Here is a 19797-nt window from a genome sequence, read left to right as displayed (position 1 = left end):
AACTGTGAGAGGACTACCATTCCAGTATATGGAGACCCAGCTCTCCTTTCAAGTCTTCCCAGCTTCTGCCCCCATCCCCACAGTCTAATCCACATATCCTTGGGGTTAGCAGTAGTCCGGCTCACTTAATAGGCCAGACTGCGAGATTCCTGAATATGACGTATCATTCACAGCTGAAGCATAGTGATGTGCTGTTAACAGGATTCCTAGCTTGCATTTTTGTTTCCCTGGAGTTAGAAATTATCTTTTGTTGATGGCTTTTATGCATACTTATCAGTACTTGACCACTAATTCTCTCCTTAATGTGTATAAAATCCTTTTTAACCTATTGAAATGAATTCTGCCAATTTTATCTCCAAGGAACTGTTTCTCTTAAAGCCTAACCAGTTGTTTCTCTTGCTGAGAAGAGACACTATGACCACAGCAACTCTTATAAGGAAAACATTTCACTGAGGCTCACTTGCAGATTCAGAGGTTCAGTCCATTGTCATCGTGGTGGGGAGCATGGCAGTGTGCAGGCAGACATCTAGATCAGAAGTAGACTGTGACACTGAACGAACCTTAAGCAAAGAGACTTCAAAGCCCACCCCCACAATGACACGCTTCCTTCAACAAGGCCACACCTCCCATATTGCCACTCCCTATGGGCTTGTGGGGGCCAAATACATTCAAACTACCACACCAGCTTACACCTGAACTTCTGGAGCTGGATGGAGGGAACCTGCCCACACAGAATGCACTGCTCCACTGTCTTCTAGTATCCTGTGCTGCTATTCAAAACTGATGTCATTCTGATTTATAAGTTACTCTAAAATAAGTTAAAGAAGTTTTCTACTTTATAGAGGGAAAAAAACAAAGGGATGGAAAAATAGGAGGAAAAAATTGATTCCTCTTATTATATTAGCAAGAGTTTCATTTAAAAGATTAGAAACAAAGCAGAAAGAAATAATCAAAGATTGATACAATTTGATACAATTAACTTTCTCCGAACTTAGGGACCTAAGGCTACAGTGGGCAGAGCGTTCCAAGTAAGACAGTCATGAAGATGAGCTCCTGGCTACAGCTCCTGAAGAGACTAACATGGCCAAGGGGATGAGTGGGGGACATGGAAAGTTGGTTTCACATATAAAAGGGGTTTATGACTCACCAGTTTAGAATAAAGGGGAAACAATCACATGATCATGTCAACAGACACAGAAAAGCATCTAGAAAGCTCTAGCACCATTCATGATAAAAATTCCCACCAAGCTAAAAACAGAGTCCTCAAACCAACAAAGGGTATATGCAAAACAAGTCTGCAGCTGACCTGATGTCACAGCTGATGCTGATTCCTTCCCCTAGCACCTGAAACAAGATGGCCATCACCCCACCTTCACTCTCACTATTCCAGAAACTGCAGCCCATTACTACGGCAACAGGAAGAGAGCAGCAACGCAGAACGGTTAAAGCTAACCCGTCTGGAGGAAATGAGAGAAGCTACGTTACACAGGGTAACCTGGACCTCCGGGCTCAAGGGATGCTGCTGCCCACGCCATCCCCTCAAGCAACTGGGATGAAGAAGGGATGCACCATCTGCCCTGGTCCAGTGTTCTCTTCTTTTTTTTTTTTTTTGGCTTTTCAAGACAGGGTTTCTCTGTGTAGCTTTGCGCCTTTCCTGGGACTCACTTGGTAGCCCAGGTTGGCCTCGAACTCACAGAGATCCTCCTGGCTCTGCCTCCTGAGTGCTGGGATTAAAGGCGGGCCACCACTGCCCGGCCCAGCGTTCTCTTCTTAAAGCCACAGTCACACGGGGCTCCACAGAAAAGAACGGTTTCACGGTCACATCACATGGCACACTAGGCACTTAGAGTCTAAAATGAAGGAGTTTGCCTAACTTTATTAACTAGCTATTCTAAAACTAAGCTAATGAACATTTTCCCCAATACCAATTAACATCCCACAGAACATTCACTTAGAAAATGCATTACCCAGAATGTTTAAATAGTGATTAATATTATGTAAAATTCTTCATTTTATAGCCCAAATAGGTTTTTAAACGTCACTGTCTTTGGAAAAATTGAAGATGAATATACACAGAAAGTATTACCTGCTTCTGAGTAAAACTGTTTCGTATGTGTTCACCTTACCTGGATTTACCCTAAAATAAAGGCTGTAACAACCAGTTATAATTCATAACAATTTAGACATGTAAGGGAGAGAGGAGAAAATGGTAAAGATTTTCCTAAAGTCAGTTATGAATCATGGCATAAAATGTTGCATGTTTAAATTTAAGAATGTTAATTTTCCTTTATTAACTTTCATGTTTGATTTTCAAATGAAACAATGCTTATGAATTTTATGATCCAATGAATATATAGGCAAGCTACAGTAGATGTTTCAGAAGGTATGTTATATTAACATTTTAATTTTATATTATGTTAATATTTATTTTACTGGGGAAGGGGTGTGCTTGGCATGGTGTCCATGTGGAGGGCAGAGGACAACCTGCAGGAGTCAGTCCCTCCTTCTACTCTACCGGACCTGGGGTCAAACTCAGGACGCCGGGTTTGACAGCAGCACCGTTATCGACTGAACCATCTCACGGGCTCTGATTTAAAAAAATAATGAAAATATACCAGATTTCCCTTTGGAGTGTAATAGAGATGACTCGGAGATGACTCATTTCATGGGGTGTGTGTTTGTAGCAGGGTCTTGCTCTGGAGCCCCAGCCTGACACAAACTGTGTAGCCCAGGCTGGCCTAGAGCGATCCTCCTACTTCAGCCTCCCGGGTGCTGAGACTCCGGAGCGAGCCCCCAGCCACACGCTCCCCAGGTTTTAAAGCACACACATTAAATACACACACTTACCTGAAAGCTCCATACAGCGGTCTGTACCAACAGACAAATGAACAGGGGGTAAAAAGCAAGAACCACAGGATGCTCAGTCCAAAGTCAACTGCTCTTGAAGAATCGACACAGAACCAAGCCAGGCATCCGAAGATGTTTAGGAACAGCGTTACCGCGTGGACTGTGGGATCGGAAGACAGAATGGGCTGGTTACATCAAGTCACCATCCGACCAGAGTTACAAATGAAAACACTTCTAAGAGAATGTATTCTTCCTGTGTTTCCATGGCGTGCTCTTCAAACACTGCTGTTTCTTACTCAGGACTTGAAAGCAGAGCGCACACAGTAGAGCATTTTAGGAAAAATTCCTGCGGGCTATCTCTTCTTCCTAGGGCAGCTACATTTGCTAAGCCCAACCCTTAGGTTCGCTTTCCTGAGAAGAAAATGGACCGAAGAAGAGAAGCAGTACTTGTTAAAGACAAAAGCAAACAAACCAACCCAGAGGTGTGGTCCTCAGAACACTATTTGTAAGGAGGGTACAGTCGAGACCTGGAGGACAATTAAAAACAGCCTCAGTTCTGTGACTGGGGGGGTCTGTGAGGACGGCTTCATCTTCCAGAGTGAGCCAGTTTTTTAATGGGGATACTCGGATAGATTCATGTTATTCCCTCCACCCCACAGAGGCAACACAATGACCTCACCAGCAGCAGGACTTCCCTATGCTGCTGGCATGCTGCTCTCCCTGACAAACTGAAACCCTGGAATCTGAGTAACACCCAGCAATGCTGTGATTGGAAAGAGCCATGCGTACCAGTTATAACTTTTGTTTACATTTATTTTTATGCATGTGGATGTCTGCCTGCATGCATGTATATGCACCACGTGTGTGCAGGGCATGTGGAGGCCTCAAGAGGGCACTGAACTGGGGAGAGAGAGGAAAGATGCTGTGAGCTACCACGTGGATGCCGAGAACTAGTCCTGGGTCCTCTGCAAGAGCAGCAAGGCTCCTAACCCCGGAACCCTCTCTCCAGACCCCTACAGTTACAAGTTTTTTAAGTGATTCTGTAAAAATGTATTCATGGGTAGAATTTTATTATGGGAAATAAATTCCCATAAAATTAAAATACTGTAAAATGTATATTATCAATAAAAATGTCAACTATGACTTAGATTAGAAAAAATTAATTAAAAGATTATTAAATCTACTACAAACTCAATATACATTAAAAACCAATTTTAAGTCTCTTTACAAATTAAAATCAAAAACTTATGGAGCAGGATGGAACCACTCCCCCGGGTGCCCTGATGTGTTCTCATCTAAACACGACAGAAGTCAACTATGGAGAAACAGCTCCAGGGCCTGAGAGCAAATCTGCTGTGGCCTTTGACGGCTTTGATTTAAAATTCCATTCCTTTCTGTCACAGAGGGAAAACTATCCTAATTACTCAATTACTACTGGGAGAGTAATCCTCAGGACAGCTGGCTTACTAATGAAATGCCTCAAAATCCCTTTTCCTCAAAATTAAGATTTTTGAGGGTTTAAAAACAGAACTAAAATCACTGCAAAATGGGAAATTATTTTGTTGTTCTAAAGGACTCTGGCTGTCTTAAGTTTGGTGGGGTGTGTGTGTGTGTGTGTGTTTTAATGTTAGCACATTCTAACTTAAATTCCTCACAAGAATAATTTTTTAAAGTTTATTTTCTATTTCACTTACAGAAAGTGAGGATATGTGTATTTAAATGTTTTAAAGCCCATAAAAATTCTTCAAAGTACAGAAAATATCAACCTAACTTTCTGTAGTATGTTAGATTTTTCCTAGATGTTAAGTGACCATGATCAGTGAGTCGCCATCTTATGCTCAGTAAAAACCAGCTGTCTAGGGTACCTGGTGATGAAGCTGTCCCTCTGTGCAGGGGTCAGAAAGCAGGCAAGGGCGTTGTCCTCCGCCATCTGTGCTGTTCATTTCAGTGTGTCTATGCTGGTGGATGCTGAGTACAGGCCAAACACTGAACAAATCTTTAAACCATTTTGTTCACAAGATTTGCAGGATAAGTTATACTTTTTTTATGTGAAAGCTTTATTTGCTTTAGAGGCACTCAAATCTGCTATCAGGTGGCCTGGATTTGCAACTGCCAGTGCTATGTTATTCTTGATAAATATAATTACAAAAGAGATGGTTACAGGTGCACACATTTCCACTACTTGGCGGCTGGTGTCCGTGCCTTTTTTTTTTTTCTTAAATTCGAAAGCACATTCCAAAAGGTCAAGGTTCACTTCACAGTGACAATTCTAATTGCTTTGGTTCATTTGAAGTTTATATTACCTGCTTCCATTGAGGAACCTTTGAAAACACATCTTCATAGTATTCATTAAAATGGAAATCACTTCCTTATCTTGGTATTTTGTAGATGGCATACCATAGAATCTAACCCTGGGCTTGAGAGCCCAGCTACCCGAATAGCTGTCTAATGTTGGACAATGTTGGACAGGTACCCAATTCTCAAAGCTTCCGCTTCTCTAAGACTAAATAATGTTGCGCCTACTTGAGGATTTTCCTAAAGTCAGTTATGATGCATGGGAAATGCTAGCTCTCACTATGACAATGATATCAAACCTTCAGTCAGCCCTGAAATCCACACCAGGTCGATACTTTCCAAAGTACCCACTAACACAGTCTCTACTCTTCAAGTGTGGGCAAATTCCTGAACTGCTCATACTTCATTTCAAGCAACGCTTCTTTGAAACAGAACCCTGACCAGAATCTTGAGTCCATTTTTAAAACAGACTGGCAAACTAAACAAGATTGAAAAAAACTGTAACTGCCCGCATTACTCCTGAGAGACTCTGAAAGTTATGCACTCTGAAAACCAAACAAACTGACTGAAACTGTCAGCTTTAGTTGTTAACAATTGAATTTAAATTAACCATCTTTCCCATTCGACCTCCATTTACTAAATCTGCTGTTGAACTTTCTTTCTACCCCTTTACCATAAAAAAATTTGTTAAGTTAAATAACTTACGCCTAAATTACTATGCCTATTTTTAAAATTCATATATAAGAAACACAAATGCACATGACACAGAGAAATATACTAACTAAATAAAACATAGAAACTGGTTAACATACACATATATAGAATTATACCTTAAGTATCAAATACATATAGTACTACAGACAGCAAGGCCAAATCTCAACAAGAAACTAAGAGTCTGAACGTAAGAGCCAGCTGGGTGTGGTGGTGCACACCTTTAGTCTCAGCACTAAGGAGGCAGACACAGGTAGATCTCTGAGTTCAAGGCCACAGTGGTCTATGTAGTAAATTCCTGGACAGCCAGGGCTACATAAAGAGACCCTATCTCAAAAAAAATTTTTTTAAGTAATAGCCACTGTAATTTTTTGACTATGAGAGCAAATGTCCTTTTTTAAAACTATGACAAAAGTAATGTCCATAAAGAACTGCTTCTCACATGCCAACACGAAGAATGCTCCTAAGAGTCTGAAGAAAATTATCATCTCCTTAGAGAAGGTGGGCCCTAAAGCCTCACTAAACATACAGTAAACCCCACATACTTTCATTGCCTACAAATTACCTACTACCCCATCTGTCCAGCCTTCCCTCCTGACAGAATGGCATCAAACAGGGTTGAGACTATTTGAAATACAAATCAGAGAGTAAGTGGGAAGTCTGTGTATACACAGCGAACCCTCAGCAGCTTGACATTCATTTAGTATCTCAGAGTTGTGATTATACTTAAAACACCATGCACATCCCCAGCTGAAAATATACTCTAATGCTGTTTAATGAAACAGTCCTATATTAAGCAATTTCAAAAATAAAAGTATTCACAGCCACTTGAAAATGAAAGTACACTGTGCCCACAGTGATTTTTAAGGTGACAGTCACATTATAGTATATGTCCTGTCTCCTTCTAAATCCAGCCGTAGTGCTACATTTAACAGACTCTAAGCGATACTCCTTTGCATAAAAGTAGTATGCATAATTTTGCCAAAACAAGTCATGCCTAGATAATGTTCTTCTACGGAAAAGGATCTTTACAAAAATTCTACCCACATGACAGACAAGATACCTTCTCAATCAGTCAGGGCTGGCATTCCACATGCAGGCTTCTCTCAGCCAAAGACTTGGATTGCTATCTGTTACACAGGTTTTGTATCTAAATATGACGTTCAACTCTGAAACTATGACTATTAAAATCTATATGAAAAGACAGTTAATATGCATTTTAAAATATCACTTTCAAAAAGGTGTCTATCAATGAAAATATTAACTCAAAATGCATTTATAGGTATATAAATACAATTTTTTTGATACTCACACATCCATAAGTAGTACATAAGCTTTACTGTCTTTTGGAATTCTACAGGAATGTCTACAGAAAAATCTTGATAGAAACAAGGTCCCACAGGAAAATTGCTAGGAAGAGGCGGCCAATTATTTTTTCTCCCTGTAAGTTAAAAAAAGTTATTGCAACAAATACATTGTCTTCTTCTTTTGTCTCAAAGTACAGCATGTTGCTTTGGTAGATGATACATAAAACACTAACACTGCTCCTCTCTGCACTCTTACAACCTTGAAGGCCAAGCTCACGTTTTTTAATATTTTTTCAGACTAACATTTTAGAAACAATAAATGGTAAAATAATTTTCCATTGTCATATTGTACCATGTTTAACATGTCTATGTATAGGAGAACAAACCCAGAGACAAACCCTGAGAGCTGCCTAAAACAGATTGATCTCCGAGTCCCAGGCCTGGCTATGGCGGGGAAGACCATCCAATCCTTAAGCTCCCATTTTCTCCTCAGTGCCCGGAGGCTTTCTGTAGAATTATGCTAACTTCCTAACTGATGTGCGGACAGAATCAAGGTTCCCGACAATACAGACCAAAGAATCAAGTCTGGGGTGAGGGACTGGGGGATTCCAGTGCCCGGAAAAACACAGAAAACCAACTGGGGTGTGAGGAGGGAATGTGTCTGCACAAACAAAGATTGAAAGACAGCAAGACTTGGGAAATGGAGGCAGGAACAAAAATCAAACGGAAAGCACAAATTCAGATGAAAATACCAACTAAAAGTCACTTTCTAATATTAAATATAGCATATAACTTTATCATTCAATTATACATATTTTTAACCTATCTGGACATTTCTCATAAAGAGAAGTGTAATCTGCTGTTTATCCTCAACATACTCTCAGTTCCACTAATTATAATATTAAAATTGGGGACTAGGAGGGTAACTCGGCTGCAGAGCACTCGCCCAGCCTAAGATGGGTCCTCAGGAGCACACGTGCCATATCACACTATCTAAGAAGTAGCAGACAGCAAGCAATGAGGACCCGAGGCTCTGCAGTCACAAGTACCCAAGCCGTTCGCTGACTGTGTGGTCTAAGAAACTTAACCTTCATTTCTTCAGAAAGTTAACAACTGAGTCACACTTCTCAGCACGGTGCTGAAGATTTACTATTAATTAAAAGGTAAAAAGTACTACAATGTACTAGTACACTGCAAAATTTAACTATTAAGTCTGTCCCTTTGTTACTATCTTTACCAAAACATCTTTCATCTTTCATAGAAGTAATCAGTGTCAGTCAGCACTAAAAAAACAAGAGACATTATCATTAGTGATCTCTCTCTCTCCCATAGTGGCTATCTCTGATGGAAATGAGCAGGATAAACATGTCCTTGAGAGGCCCAAGTCCTAACCATGGTAAGAGAAGGAAGAAATACTGAGTATTATTGTCGTCCTTGTCTGGGATTGTACTGCCATTCCAGCCACCCAGCAATGCCTCCCCTCACTCCCCTCCGCCTCCTGAGGCTGCCGACTTTCCCTCACAGGTTCTTAGAATCATCTTTAGCACTCAGAGCCTGAACAGAGTCCTCAGCAAGTAATCAATCATACAAATACTTTAACATTTTTGACAAGTATGAGGATTTTGACAAGTATGTGAGGATAAGACCAAGAATCTGAACAGGTCAGAGTCCAAGGTGGGACACACTCAGAGGTTCAACTGAACTACTGAGAAGCCCACCCCATGCTCGCAGGTGACCTTCCTTTCTTCTGAGGGCCTCTCACTCTACATTAAGATATTTCTTTTATGTCCTAGCTCTTTTTCGAAGAAAGAAAGAAAAGATTCGGTATAGCCCAGTGCAGAATCAAAGGCTCCTGGCTTGAAATGGAGCAAACGTATCAGATCTGTGTCTCACTTTCTCTGTGAGGAAGCCAACACTCTTCTAGTCTATCAAAAGACTGTGCTATCGGGTAGGATCGGAGAGCTGCAGGATCAAGTAAGCTATCTGCTGTGTCTGACCTCTCTGCTAGAATCAGAAAACAAGGCAGAGGTTTGTCACCAAACCCAGTGACTCAGAGCAAGGACAGATATTTTCATCCCAACCCTTTGGATACTACCATGCTGACTCAGGTTCTGCATCTCCCGTTCCCGGCGGTCTAACTCTGCAGCCTTTCTCTCTAGCTCTTCTTGACGCTTGAGAAGTTCAGCTTGAGCCAAGGCATGTTCCTAAACAAAATGACCAACACACACAGGTTATCAGTCAGTGGAAACAGTCTACCATTTACATGCCCACTGAGAGAAACCTCAGTTAAATCCACTTTCAAAATACAGGAAGGCTATAGTTTTGGAAAAATACTGAAGAGATATTTGATTCATTTTGCTCTTTTAGTTATGGAAACCCTCAGAGGCAATGCTGAGTCCACCGGAGAGAAGAAAACAAACAAAAACCCACCTCTCGTTAAGAATAGCCAGAGACTGGGGACAGAGAGATGGCTCAGCAATTCAGCATGTGTGCTGTTCTTGCAGAGGACCTAGGTTCGGTTCCCAGCATCCACACCAGGCGGCTCATAAGCACCTGTAACTCCAGCCTCCGCAGGCACCAGCACTCATGTGCACACACCTGCACGTAGACACACAAGTAAATGGCTTTGAAAACAATAAAAATCCATCTTTTAAAGACAGAGTAGCTAGAGTCTAGGTAAGCCTGTGTGGAGAGGAGAGTGAGAGTGGAGGTGAGGGAAGAGCTGAGGAGAGAGGAACGGAATAAAGAACAACTGAATTAGCTTGGATAAACGAAGTCCAACGGAGCAGTAGGCTCCAGAAATACAAGAACAGTTCAAAACATCTGAAATGTCCTGAGATGCTGAGGGACAGGGATGTGCTTACGACACTCTGCTCTCTAACTCCCTGTGTTAGAGCTGCCAGATTTCATTTGCTGGGTTTCCTGGACATTCGCCATCTGCTGCTTCCTCACACTGCTCACTGAGTAGTCACTGAGCTCTCTCCCAGTCATATTTATTATCCTGTTATTGCTACTGCAGTGGTATTATGCATTAAATCAAGGGCAATAAAAATTACACTATATAAACTGTACATCAAGATGATATATGAACTTCCAGATCAATCTACACAGTTAACATGCACAAACCTTTGTGATCTGTGTGTAAGCTGGATGTTCCTCTGTTGGCTTCATTATTGCTGGCTGGGTGTTGGGTACATTAGGCATTTTCACACTGCCTGGTGGAGGCTAAAAAGGTAAAGACAAATTATGTAACACAAAGAGCCAACCTTTACTTACTTCAAAAGTATCACAGACAGCACAATCCCAAGACCTGCCTGTCTCCATGGCCTGTCACGGCCGTGTGGTAAAACACTGCTCAAGCTCTGCATCTCCACTTCCTAACACACTCAACAGTTTTACAGTGCTCAACAGTACACCACGCAAGAAACAGAGCATGACCGTTTCTTTACCATAAAGCACAGACACCATCAGACTCAAGAACTACACAGAAGAGTGGGGTAGAGGGCCATCTGCTTGTACTCGGGAGGCTAAGACAGGAGCCCAAAGGCTCAGGAGCCTGAAAGCAGAAGGAGATGAGAGGAAGGGAGAGAGAGAAAGGAGGAGGGCAGGAAGGGAGGGAAGGGGAGACATGAAGTTTACAGTCAGCTCTTCCCTCTTCAGACAGACACATGTCCCCGGCCTGAAGACGTTACACTAGAAACTGTGGTGGTATTGTGTTCCCCAAAACATTGTGCACCCTAATAAACTTATCTGGGGTCAGAGAACAGAACAGCCACTAGATACAGAGGCTAGAAAATGGTGGCACTCACACCTTTAATCCTAGCCTTCTGGAGGCATGGATTTCTGTGAGCTTAAAGCCACATTGGAAACAGCCAGACATGGTGACTCACACCTTTAATCCCAGGAAGTGAGCCTTTAATCCCAGGGAGTGATGGTAGAAAGCAGAAAGGTATATAAGGTGTGAAGACCAGAAACTAGAAGCTTTTAGCTGGTTAAGCTTTTAGGCTTTGAGCAGCAGTTCAGCTGAGATCCATTTGGATGAGGACACAGAAGCTTCCAGTCTGAGGAAACAGGATCAGCTGAGGAACTGGCAAGGTGAGGTGGTTGTGGCTTGTTCTGCTTCTCTGATCTTCCAGCATTCACCCCAATACCTTGCTCCAGGTTTGTTTTTATTAATAAGACCTTTTAAAATTCATGCTACATCTGGCGCCCAACGTTCGTGGTAGGAATTCATGAAAAAGCCGCTTGCCTGTGGCCTGGTAGGCCCCAGCTCTACCCCTAGCTACACTTGGCCGGTTGTGGTGGTGCATTCCCATAGGATTTGCTGAAGTAGGCAGAGGCAGGAGGATCCCGAGTTTGAGGCCAGCCTAGGAGGCTTGCTAAGGAGAAGCTTTGGCCGACCCACAAACAATGGAGGTGGGACCATGGAGGCAGCGGCTGCTGCTCTGAGTTACTGGCTCCTTCTCATCGTGTTGGTGACTGCGGTGATGCTGCTACCTGGGACAAAGGGTTTACTGCTGCTTGTTCAGAGAATTGCCAGGACCATCGTGTTACAAGAAAGCATCGGCAAAGGTCAGTTTGGAAAAGTTTGGCAAGACAAATGGTAGGGAGAAATTGCTGTGAAGATTTTCTCTTCTAGGGAAAAATATTCATGGTTCCAAGAGACAGACATTTATCAGACTGTGAATGCTCCAAACCACAGAGGAGGCACAAAAAAAAAGTCTGCAGGGAACTATGACCACGCCTAACAGTGACTTTGACAGGAGACCACAATGACAATTCCACATGGACTATGGTAAAGCCATTAAGCTGATTAACTGCTGCAGGCTGAAGGAATATATCATAAGAACTCAGCTGGTTAATGGCAAAGTCACTACCTGGAGGGATCAAGGATTTCCTCCAGAGGAAGCCAAATTCCAAGGAGCTTTTGGTGTTACTTGGCTTGTCATATATCAGTTGTCTTCTATTATGAAAATCATGTGTGCCTTCATAGTTTTCCCAGTTGATTTTTCCCTAAGAAGGGCTAACAGTGTGGACTGATCACTCTCTGGACATACACATTCCAGGTATTTGGAGAACAGCATCAGGAAAGGCTTTCTCTGGAATCAGATATCTCCCTTGGCCACTTTCAAGGACTAGCAGTAATAACAGTCCTCATGCAAGTCTCCTGATTTAAGGTAAATTCCACAAGGAGATACCACCTAGGTCAGGTGGGCGTTAAGTAATAGCTTTACACAATTTAGCTCGGACCCTCCTTTCTTACATCCTTACTAACTTTATAGACCTCTAACTCCTTACCTAACTACTTCTAGGAATATTTAGATAACTTTCTGCGCTGACAGCTATGCTCAGCCAGAACCCCAGTTCAAGCCTCCCTGTAATTATCATCATTGGCAGCATCCGGCCAGGTCCATCCCCAGATGGAGGAAAGTACCTTATCAGAGATACCTCTGTACTGTCTAAGAACAGACTTAAGCATCCAGGCTACCTGTTTGAGAAGGCCTGGCGGATGTGCCAATTAAGCTGTACTTCCTCCTTTCCCAATCTTACCTCTAGTTCCAGATCTCCCTTTAACTATCATCAGATGCATCTAGCTGTATACAGGTTGCCTAGCGACTGAGCACACTTTCTCCCACCCTGCAGAAAAAAACGGCAGATAGCTTGGACAGATAGGAACCACAGAAAAAAAGAAGACAGTTTTATTTCCTCCCATTGACCTAGCAACGTATAGATTCTTAACATTTTCTACTAATCACGTTTAAGACTATAGTTGAGCACATAAGATTCCCTCTTCTTAGATATTACCCGAATTTAGCCTTTAGTTAATTCATTTCCCCATTGGTCACTTCCCTTTAGGGTTGCAAATGATAATTAATGGTTATTGCCTCTCAATGTGATTCTTATCCCCCCTCCATTTGACCCTGGAAGCCTGGCTTTATATACCAGGACTTCCAGGGCACTGGGGGATGGAGAAGAGAAAGGAGAATGGAAGAACTAGACAGGAAACTGAGATGGGGAAGAACTAGATTGAAGGGCTAGAAGAGAGTACTAGAGGAACGAGATGGAAGATGAGGAAGAGCCAGATGGGGAAGTACTAGCTGGGTAAGAACAAGCTAAAAAGGACCTAGGTGAGGCAGAATTAAGATGAGAGAATTAAGATAAAACTTAGAGGGAGCAGTAGATGAGTATAGAGAAAAATCAGGCAAGAAAGGAGCTAGACATGAGAACAGAACTGAAGCTGTGTATAAAGGATGTTATGCCAGAGGAATTAAAGCAAGTGGACTATAGAGCTCAGTGTGCTGAGATTCTATTTCCCGAAAATAGTTCTCGCCGTTAGTAGTTCTCTCTCCTGAGCCCCTGGGATGTATAATATTAAGGCTGGTCCTTCTAATATTATACAAGAATTAACACCATGGAAAGATCGACTTTGGACTACAAACTGCTCAGCATTTTGAGATGGCTAGCTGAGATGATCCAGCCTGACAGACTACTCGAACAAGGACTTGAAGCAAGCCCTGCACTTTCTCATTATGCAGTGACTAGACAAATGATACAGGACTTGACAATTAACCCAAAAATTTTCTTTTCAGGATTCCCTAAAGATGTCTTCACGCCCAGAAAACAGAAAGTAATTTTAAGAAAATGACGCCCACATTCCCAAGATGTGGGATGGGAGATTTTGGTTATTTAATAAGTTATTGATACTGTCATTGTTTATGATGGCTGGTTACAAGTTGTTAATTGTTAATGGTCAAGAAAAAAGCTGAACAAGGAGATTATATTCAGAGTTTTTGTTTAAAAAAGAAAAAAGAGAATATAGATATGAAGTAGATCACTGAATCTACTCTGAGAAAAAAGATAAAGAAATAATAGAATAAATGGGTAGATCATTGAATCTACTCTAAAAAGAAAAAGGAGAAGATAAAAAAATGACAAAAGGTGGATTATTGAATCTACTATGAAAAAAAAAGAGAGAATATGGATATGATAAGATAAAAGGTCAATTATTGAATCTACTTTTTAAAAGGAACTACTTGTTTTAAATAGGATAAGTAATGAAAATTTTTTTGTCTGAGTTTATCAAATGTTACTGGACTGGACATTGTTAATATATATAATGGAGTTTTTTGTCTGAATCCATCAAATGTTAATGGAATAGACATAGTTAATATAATTCTTGACTGTATATATTGTATATACTTATTGGATATAGTTTTTCTTGTATTAGTTATAAGCTTTTTTTAAATTTTAGACAAAAAAGGGGAAATGTGGTGGTATTGTGTTCCCCAAAATATTGTGCACCCTAATAAACTTATCTGGGGTCAGAGAACAGAACAGCCACTAGATATAGAGGCCAGAAAATGGTGGCACACACACCTTTAATCCTAGCCTTCTGGAGGCATGGATTTCTGTGAGCTTAAAGCCACACTGGAAACAGCCAGACATGGTGACTCACACCTTTAATCCCAGGAAGTGAGCCTTTAATCCCAGGAAGTGATGGCAGAAAGCAGAAAGGTATATAAGGTGTGAAGACCAGAAACTAGAAGCTTTTAGCTGGTTAAGCTTTTAGGCTTTGAGCAGCACAGTTCAGCTGAGATCCATTTGGATGAGGACTGAACTCCAGTCTGAGGAAACAGGATCAGCTGAGGAACTGGCAAGGTGAGGTGGCTGTGGCTTGTTCTGCTTCTCTGATCTTCCAGCGTTCACCCCAATTCCTGGCTCCAGGTTTGTTTTTATTAATGAGACCTTTTAAGATTCATGCTACAAGAAACCTTCAGCCAAACCTCACTAACAAGTCCACAAGTGACAAGACAGACACCGGTAGGTCCATCTATGAGGAGTTGGTAAACTACTACATAACACCTAGTGTGGACTTCAAAGAGAATGAGTCAACGTCGTAGAAAAATGTGGAAAATGGTCAGTACAGAGCAGAACGATATTAGTCAAGATGAACACAGATCTATACAGCAACTCTTATCGAAGGAATTTTATATACTTCTCTAGTATTTGCCTCCCCCAACAGATACATCATACAGCACGTTTTTCTTTTTGTTTTTGAGGCAAGGTCTCCTAATTAGCCCTGGCTGGCCTGGAATTGGCTTTAAACTCAGAGATCTACCCGCCTCTGCCTTCCGGGTCATGCAACACCATAAAGGTATGCTCCACCATACCCTGCAATATTACTTTTAAAAGTTAAAAAGCAATCTGGGACCAGGTGTCATGGCACATGCCTGTATCCTCAGCCCTCAGGGGGCAGAAGAATTACTGTAAATTCAAAGATGGCCTGATCTACAAATTGAGGTCCAGGCTAGAGTGCCCTAGAGAGAGAGATTCTCTTGAAAGAGAACAGAACAAAACAGTGTGTGAGATCCTAGCACTCAGAAGGATCACAAGGTTGAGGCTAACCTGGGCTAAATACATAACATGACATACAAGTGAGCGGGAGAATGGGAGTGCGAGAGCAAGCAATTTGGCAGCACAATTCAGGACAACACGAAATCACCCTGGAACTCAACCAGCTAAAACCCTTATCAGCACTCTGCTGCCTTAAACACCAGCAGTGTGAGTGTAAGAAGTCCGGAGTGAGGGTGAGATGGGTGTGAGCCAGAAGGCTGACACACCCGAGTCAGAGGTACCGAGACAGGCCCTGCTCACAAACACTAGGATGTGCAAGCCACCTTCACTCACAGCTTCTTCCCACTTGCAGATGTTAGCTAACTCTCAACCCAGCTTTCGACCCTGTGCATCTTCAACTGCAGGACACGTGGCCACCTCATGCCAAGTGCAACTCTGGAGAAGACCTTTTGCCTAATTGCTATGACAACGGTTCCTAATTCTCCTACATCTTCACTTCTGATGCAAGAACAGTAAAACAATAAGCCACTCTTGCATGTGTGTATGTGAGTATATATACATGTGTGTGAGTGCCCATGGAGGCCAGAAGAGGGTGTGTGTATGTGAATATATGTACACATGTGTGTGAATGCCTATGGGGCCAGAAGAAGGCGTTAGATCTCTCAAAATGCAGTTACAAGCATTTGTGAGCTACCCACACAGGTGTTGGGGTTCAAATTCTGGCCCTTATGACTGAGCAGCAAGTGGTCTTAACCACTGAGGCCCTCTCCAGACCAAGACTGCCATTCAGCCACATGGCAGACCATACATTTGTAGGGAGCCATAGTATACAGCATCTAAAAGGCTAGTTCAATGTTCATGTAAAGAATATGCCAAATGCACAGCTAAGACATCCTGACGGGCAGAAGGAAAAAAAGCTAAGACATCCTGACGGGCAGAAGGAAGAAAAGCTAAGGACTAAGAAGAAGAGCTCTGCTGGGCGGCCATTCTCCAGCTTGCTGGGGTTTAGAGACAGAGGCTGGCACTGGTGGAGAGTAAGGCAACCTTGCAGAGAGCCAGGGCATCTGAAAGCAATACTCTCAGTCAATGTGGGAGAAGAAAAAATAAAAATAAACCACACAGAAATGTGGGAATATTTACATGTACTGTCCTGACTCCTCAACACAGAAGGAGGGAAAAGAAAACATCCCTGAAAATCTCTGAGCATAAAGCTACCAAGTAAAGATCTGGGGCAGAATCCATACTATTCACCCAAAGAAACTATCCTACGGTTAAATTTTCACTACAGGGGATCCCATGCTTCCCCAGTCAAAGTAAAGGAATGTGTCTTATAATGAGGCTTCCTAGAATTCTCACAAGAGTTCTAAGAAGTAACTGGGTCATGATTTAAGCATTAAAAAAAAAAAAAAGTCACCCTTAGCCAGGACCAGAATTAAAACAACTGTTTAAGACCTGAAGACACAGAAACAAACAAATACAAAATAAGGATGTTTAATAAATATGAGGTTAGTAAAAGCTTAACGAGGGTAATGATGGTCAAAACTTATCAAGACTGGTCTTTAGATAATTTGGGAAGCCAGAAATGCCTTGAGTGGATGTGCATAGGGTGGGTGAGTCCCGAGTGGATGTGCACAGGGTGGGTGAGTCCCGAGTGGATGTGCACAGGGTGGGTGAGTCCCGAGTGGATGTGCACAGGGTGGGTAAGTCCCGAGTGGATGTGTACAGGGTGGGTGAGTCCCGAGTGGATGTGCACGGGGTGGGTGAGTCCGAGTGGATGTGCACAGGGTGGGTGAGTCCCGAGTGGATGTGCACAGGGTGGGTGAGTCCCGAGTGGATGTGCACAGGGTGGGTGAGTCCCGAGTGGATGTGCACGGGGGGGGGGGGGGGGGGGGGGGGGGGGGGGGGGTGAGTCCCGAGTGGATGTGCACAGGGTGGGTGAGTCCCGAGTGGATGTGCACAGGGTGGGTGAGTCCCGAGTGGATGTGCACAGGGTGGGTGAGTCCCGAGTGGATGTGCACGGGGGGGGGGGGGGGGGGGGGGGGGGGGGGGTGAGTCCCGAGTGGATGTGCACAGGGTGGGTGAGTCCCGAGTGGATGTGCACGGGGGGGGGGGGGGGGGGGGGGGGGGGGGGTGAGTCCCGAGTGGATGTGCACAGGGGTGGGTGAGTCCTGAAGGAAGGGGCACTGATGACATGGGCATGTTAAGGACCCAATGCCTCAGAGGCCCATGGGAAGGGCAAAGCCTTCCCCGGATAAGGCTCGGGATGGAAAGCCTTCCCCTGGTGTTGTTCTGAAGACTGACCAATGTGTGAAAGAGCAGCAGCTGGAGCTGCCTCCTCCTCCTCCGTCCTCCTCCTCCTCCTCCTCCTCTCCTCCTCCTCCTCCTCCTTCCGTCCTCCTCCTCCTCCTCCTCCTCCTCCTCCTCCTCTTCCTCCTCCTCCTCCTCCTCCGTCCTCCTCCGTCCTCCTCCTCCTCCTCCGTCCTCGTCGTCGTCCTCCTCCTCCTCCTCCTCCTCCTCCTCCATCCTCCTCCTCCTCCTCCTCTCCTCCTCCTCCTCCTCCTCCTCCTCCGTCCTCCTCCTCCTCCTCCGTCCTCCTCCTCCATCCTCCTCCTCCTCCTCCTCCTCCTCCTCCTCCGTCCTCCTCCTCCTCCTCCTCCTCCTCCTCCTCCGTCCTCCCACTCCTCCTCCAAGAGACTAACTCCCTCTGGTCTGCACTTAGTAGACTAGCCGAGGTTACAGGCTGTTTCACAGCTGGTGCTCAGCCCATCAGCGTGAGCATGGCCCACATGACCCCAGCATCTCTGTACATTTGTCTGGGTGTCTGTTCTTTCTTCATCCCCTCATGGCTGAGCTGTGCTGGACCTGGCATAATGATACAAGTGGAACCTCTAGAACTTCCTTCAGTGAAAGGGTTAAGTATGACAGACAAGTTAGCCACTGACAACATGAAGATGAAGGCATAACTAGGAAACGGAGGTGGGTCTAAAGAAGACACAGAACAGTGCAGAGAAACAAAACACAGACTATAAGAACAGCTGTAAGCTTGCGGATGGGGCCCAGGGATCTGACAACTGCCACCCAGGGAGGAGACCAGAGAGTAAGAGTCGGGTCCAAGCAGGATGGGAAGACAATGGACTTCACCCTGAAAACTCCAAAACACAACCCGGGTGGGTTTTAATAAAGTTAATAAAGACATCACATCAAAAGACCAAACCTAAAAATAAGGGGGAGGGGAGACATCCAGGGGTGGGAGAGACAATTCCTGAAGAAAGGAATGCCAGGGAGAATGTGAACTACTTCCTGGCTGTAGACAAGGGAGCTCAGATACAGTGTGCCAAAGAGATCCAGGGCTCATGCAGAAGTGTGGGTCCAGCCTCATCTGAGCTAGCATCTGAGAACAGTTCAGGTCAAGGGCACTGCATCCTGGAACACTGAGTATCAGCAGGACTGAGAAGCATGGCTTCTCTGTTCTTTCCCATCTCTCTGCTCCCTGCAGCCAAGCTAGAAGAGTCCCCTCCCTCTGTGAAGTCCTGACTCACGCCCAGAAGGGCCCAGAAAGAGGAAAGCACTTAGAAAGGCCAAGAAACATCTCAACCCCTGGCTGGGCCCCCCACTAAGTAACGCCCTGCACACCACTGTCCGTGCTGCATCACAAAGGTCTCCCTGCGGTGTGGGGTCCACATTTCTGAACGCTTCACGTGGCATGAACTTTGATTAAGTACATTAGCTATGCTTCGCTCTTGGTAACCTTTGTCTCAGGAGTGTGCCAACCACGGGAAAAAGAACTGTACCCACCACCTCCTCTAGAGCCTTCTATCATAACTCTCACTAAAGAATTCCTGCCTGAGAAACAAGAGAAAGGGAAGTCATGAGGAAAACCTGAGAGTCGAGAAAAGATCTCTCACAGTATCTCATCTTCATTTTGTGTTCCACAAAACTCTAGATACAAAGGGACACTAGCCCGCCTGTATGGAAAGTGGGCACTCTAGAACAAGCGTGTGCCTAGTGAAAGGTGAGTTGTACCCTAGACAAACCACTGGCAGCCCTGGAAAACCTCAAGCACTAAGAAAATCACGTGAGCCAGGTGGTAGCACACGCCTTTCATCCCAGCACTCAGGAGGCAGAGGCTGGCAGATCTCGGTGAGTTCGAGGTCAGCCTGGTCTACAGAGTGAGTTCCAGGACAGCCAGAGCTACATAGAGAGACCTTGTCTCGAAAAAGAAAAAAAAAAAATGAACAAAAAAGAAAATGGCATGGTGCAGAGACCAACAGAAGAAGCTGGA

The 19797-nt window shown here is 43.9% G+C and overlaps 1 protein-coding gene across 4 annotated transcripts in view; it reads right to left on the bottom strand.

The window, feature by feature from the left end:
• The window catches only part of Scamp1 (secretory carrier membrane protein 1), a 95261-nt gene that overhangs the window by 18269 nt on the left and 57195 nt on the right, over window positions 1-19797 (bottom strand). For all 4 annotated transcript variants that reach the window (XM_059276355.1, XM_059276358.1, XM_059276357.1 and 1 more), the window contains 4 exons: window positions 10287-10385; window positions 9256-9364; window positions 7166-7294; window positions 2848-3007 (listed from right to left, as the gene is read on the bottom strand). In XM_059276355.1, the coding sequence (XP_059132338.1) occupies window positions 2848-3007; window positions 7166-7294; window positions 9256-9364; window positions 10287-10385 (497 nt within the window). The remainder of the gene's footprint in view (window positions 1-2847; window positions 3008-7165; window positions 7295-9255; window positions 9365-10286; window positions 10386-19797) is intronic.

Source organism: Peromyscus eremicus, chromosome 11 (genome assembly GCF_949786415.1).
Source record: "Peromyscus eremicus chromosome 11, PerEre_H2_v1, whole genome shotgun sequence".
NCBI lineage: Eukaryota > Metazoa > Chordata > Mammalia > Rodentia > Cricetidae > Peromyscus > Peromyscus eremicus.
Note: the sequence above shows the minus strand (reverse complement) of the source record. Positions and strands in the feature narration are given on the sequence as shown.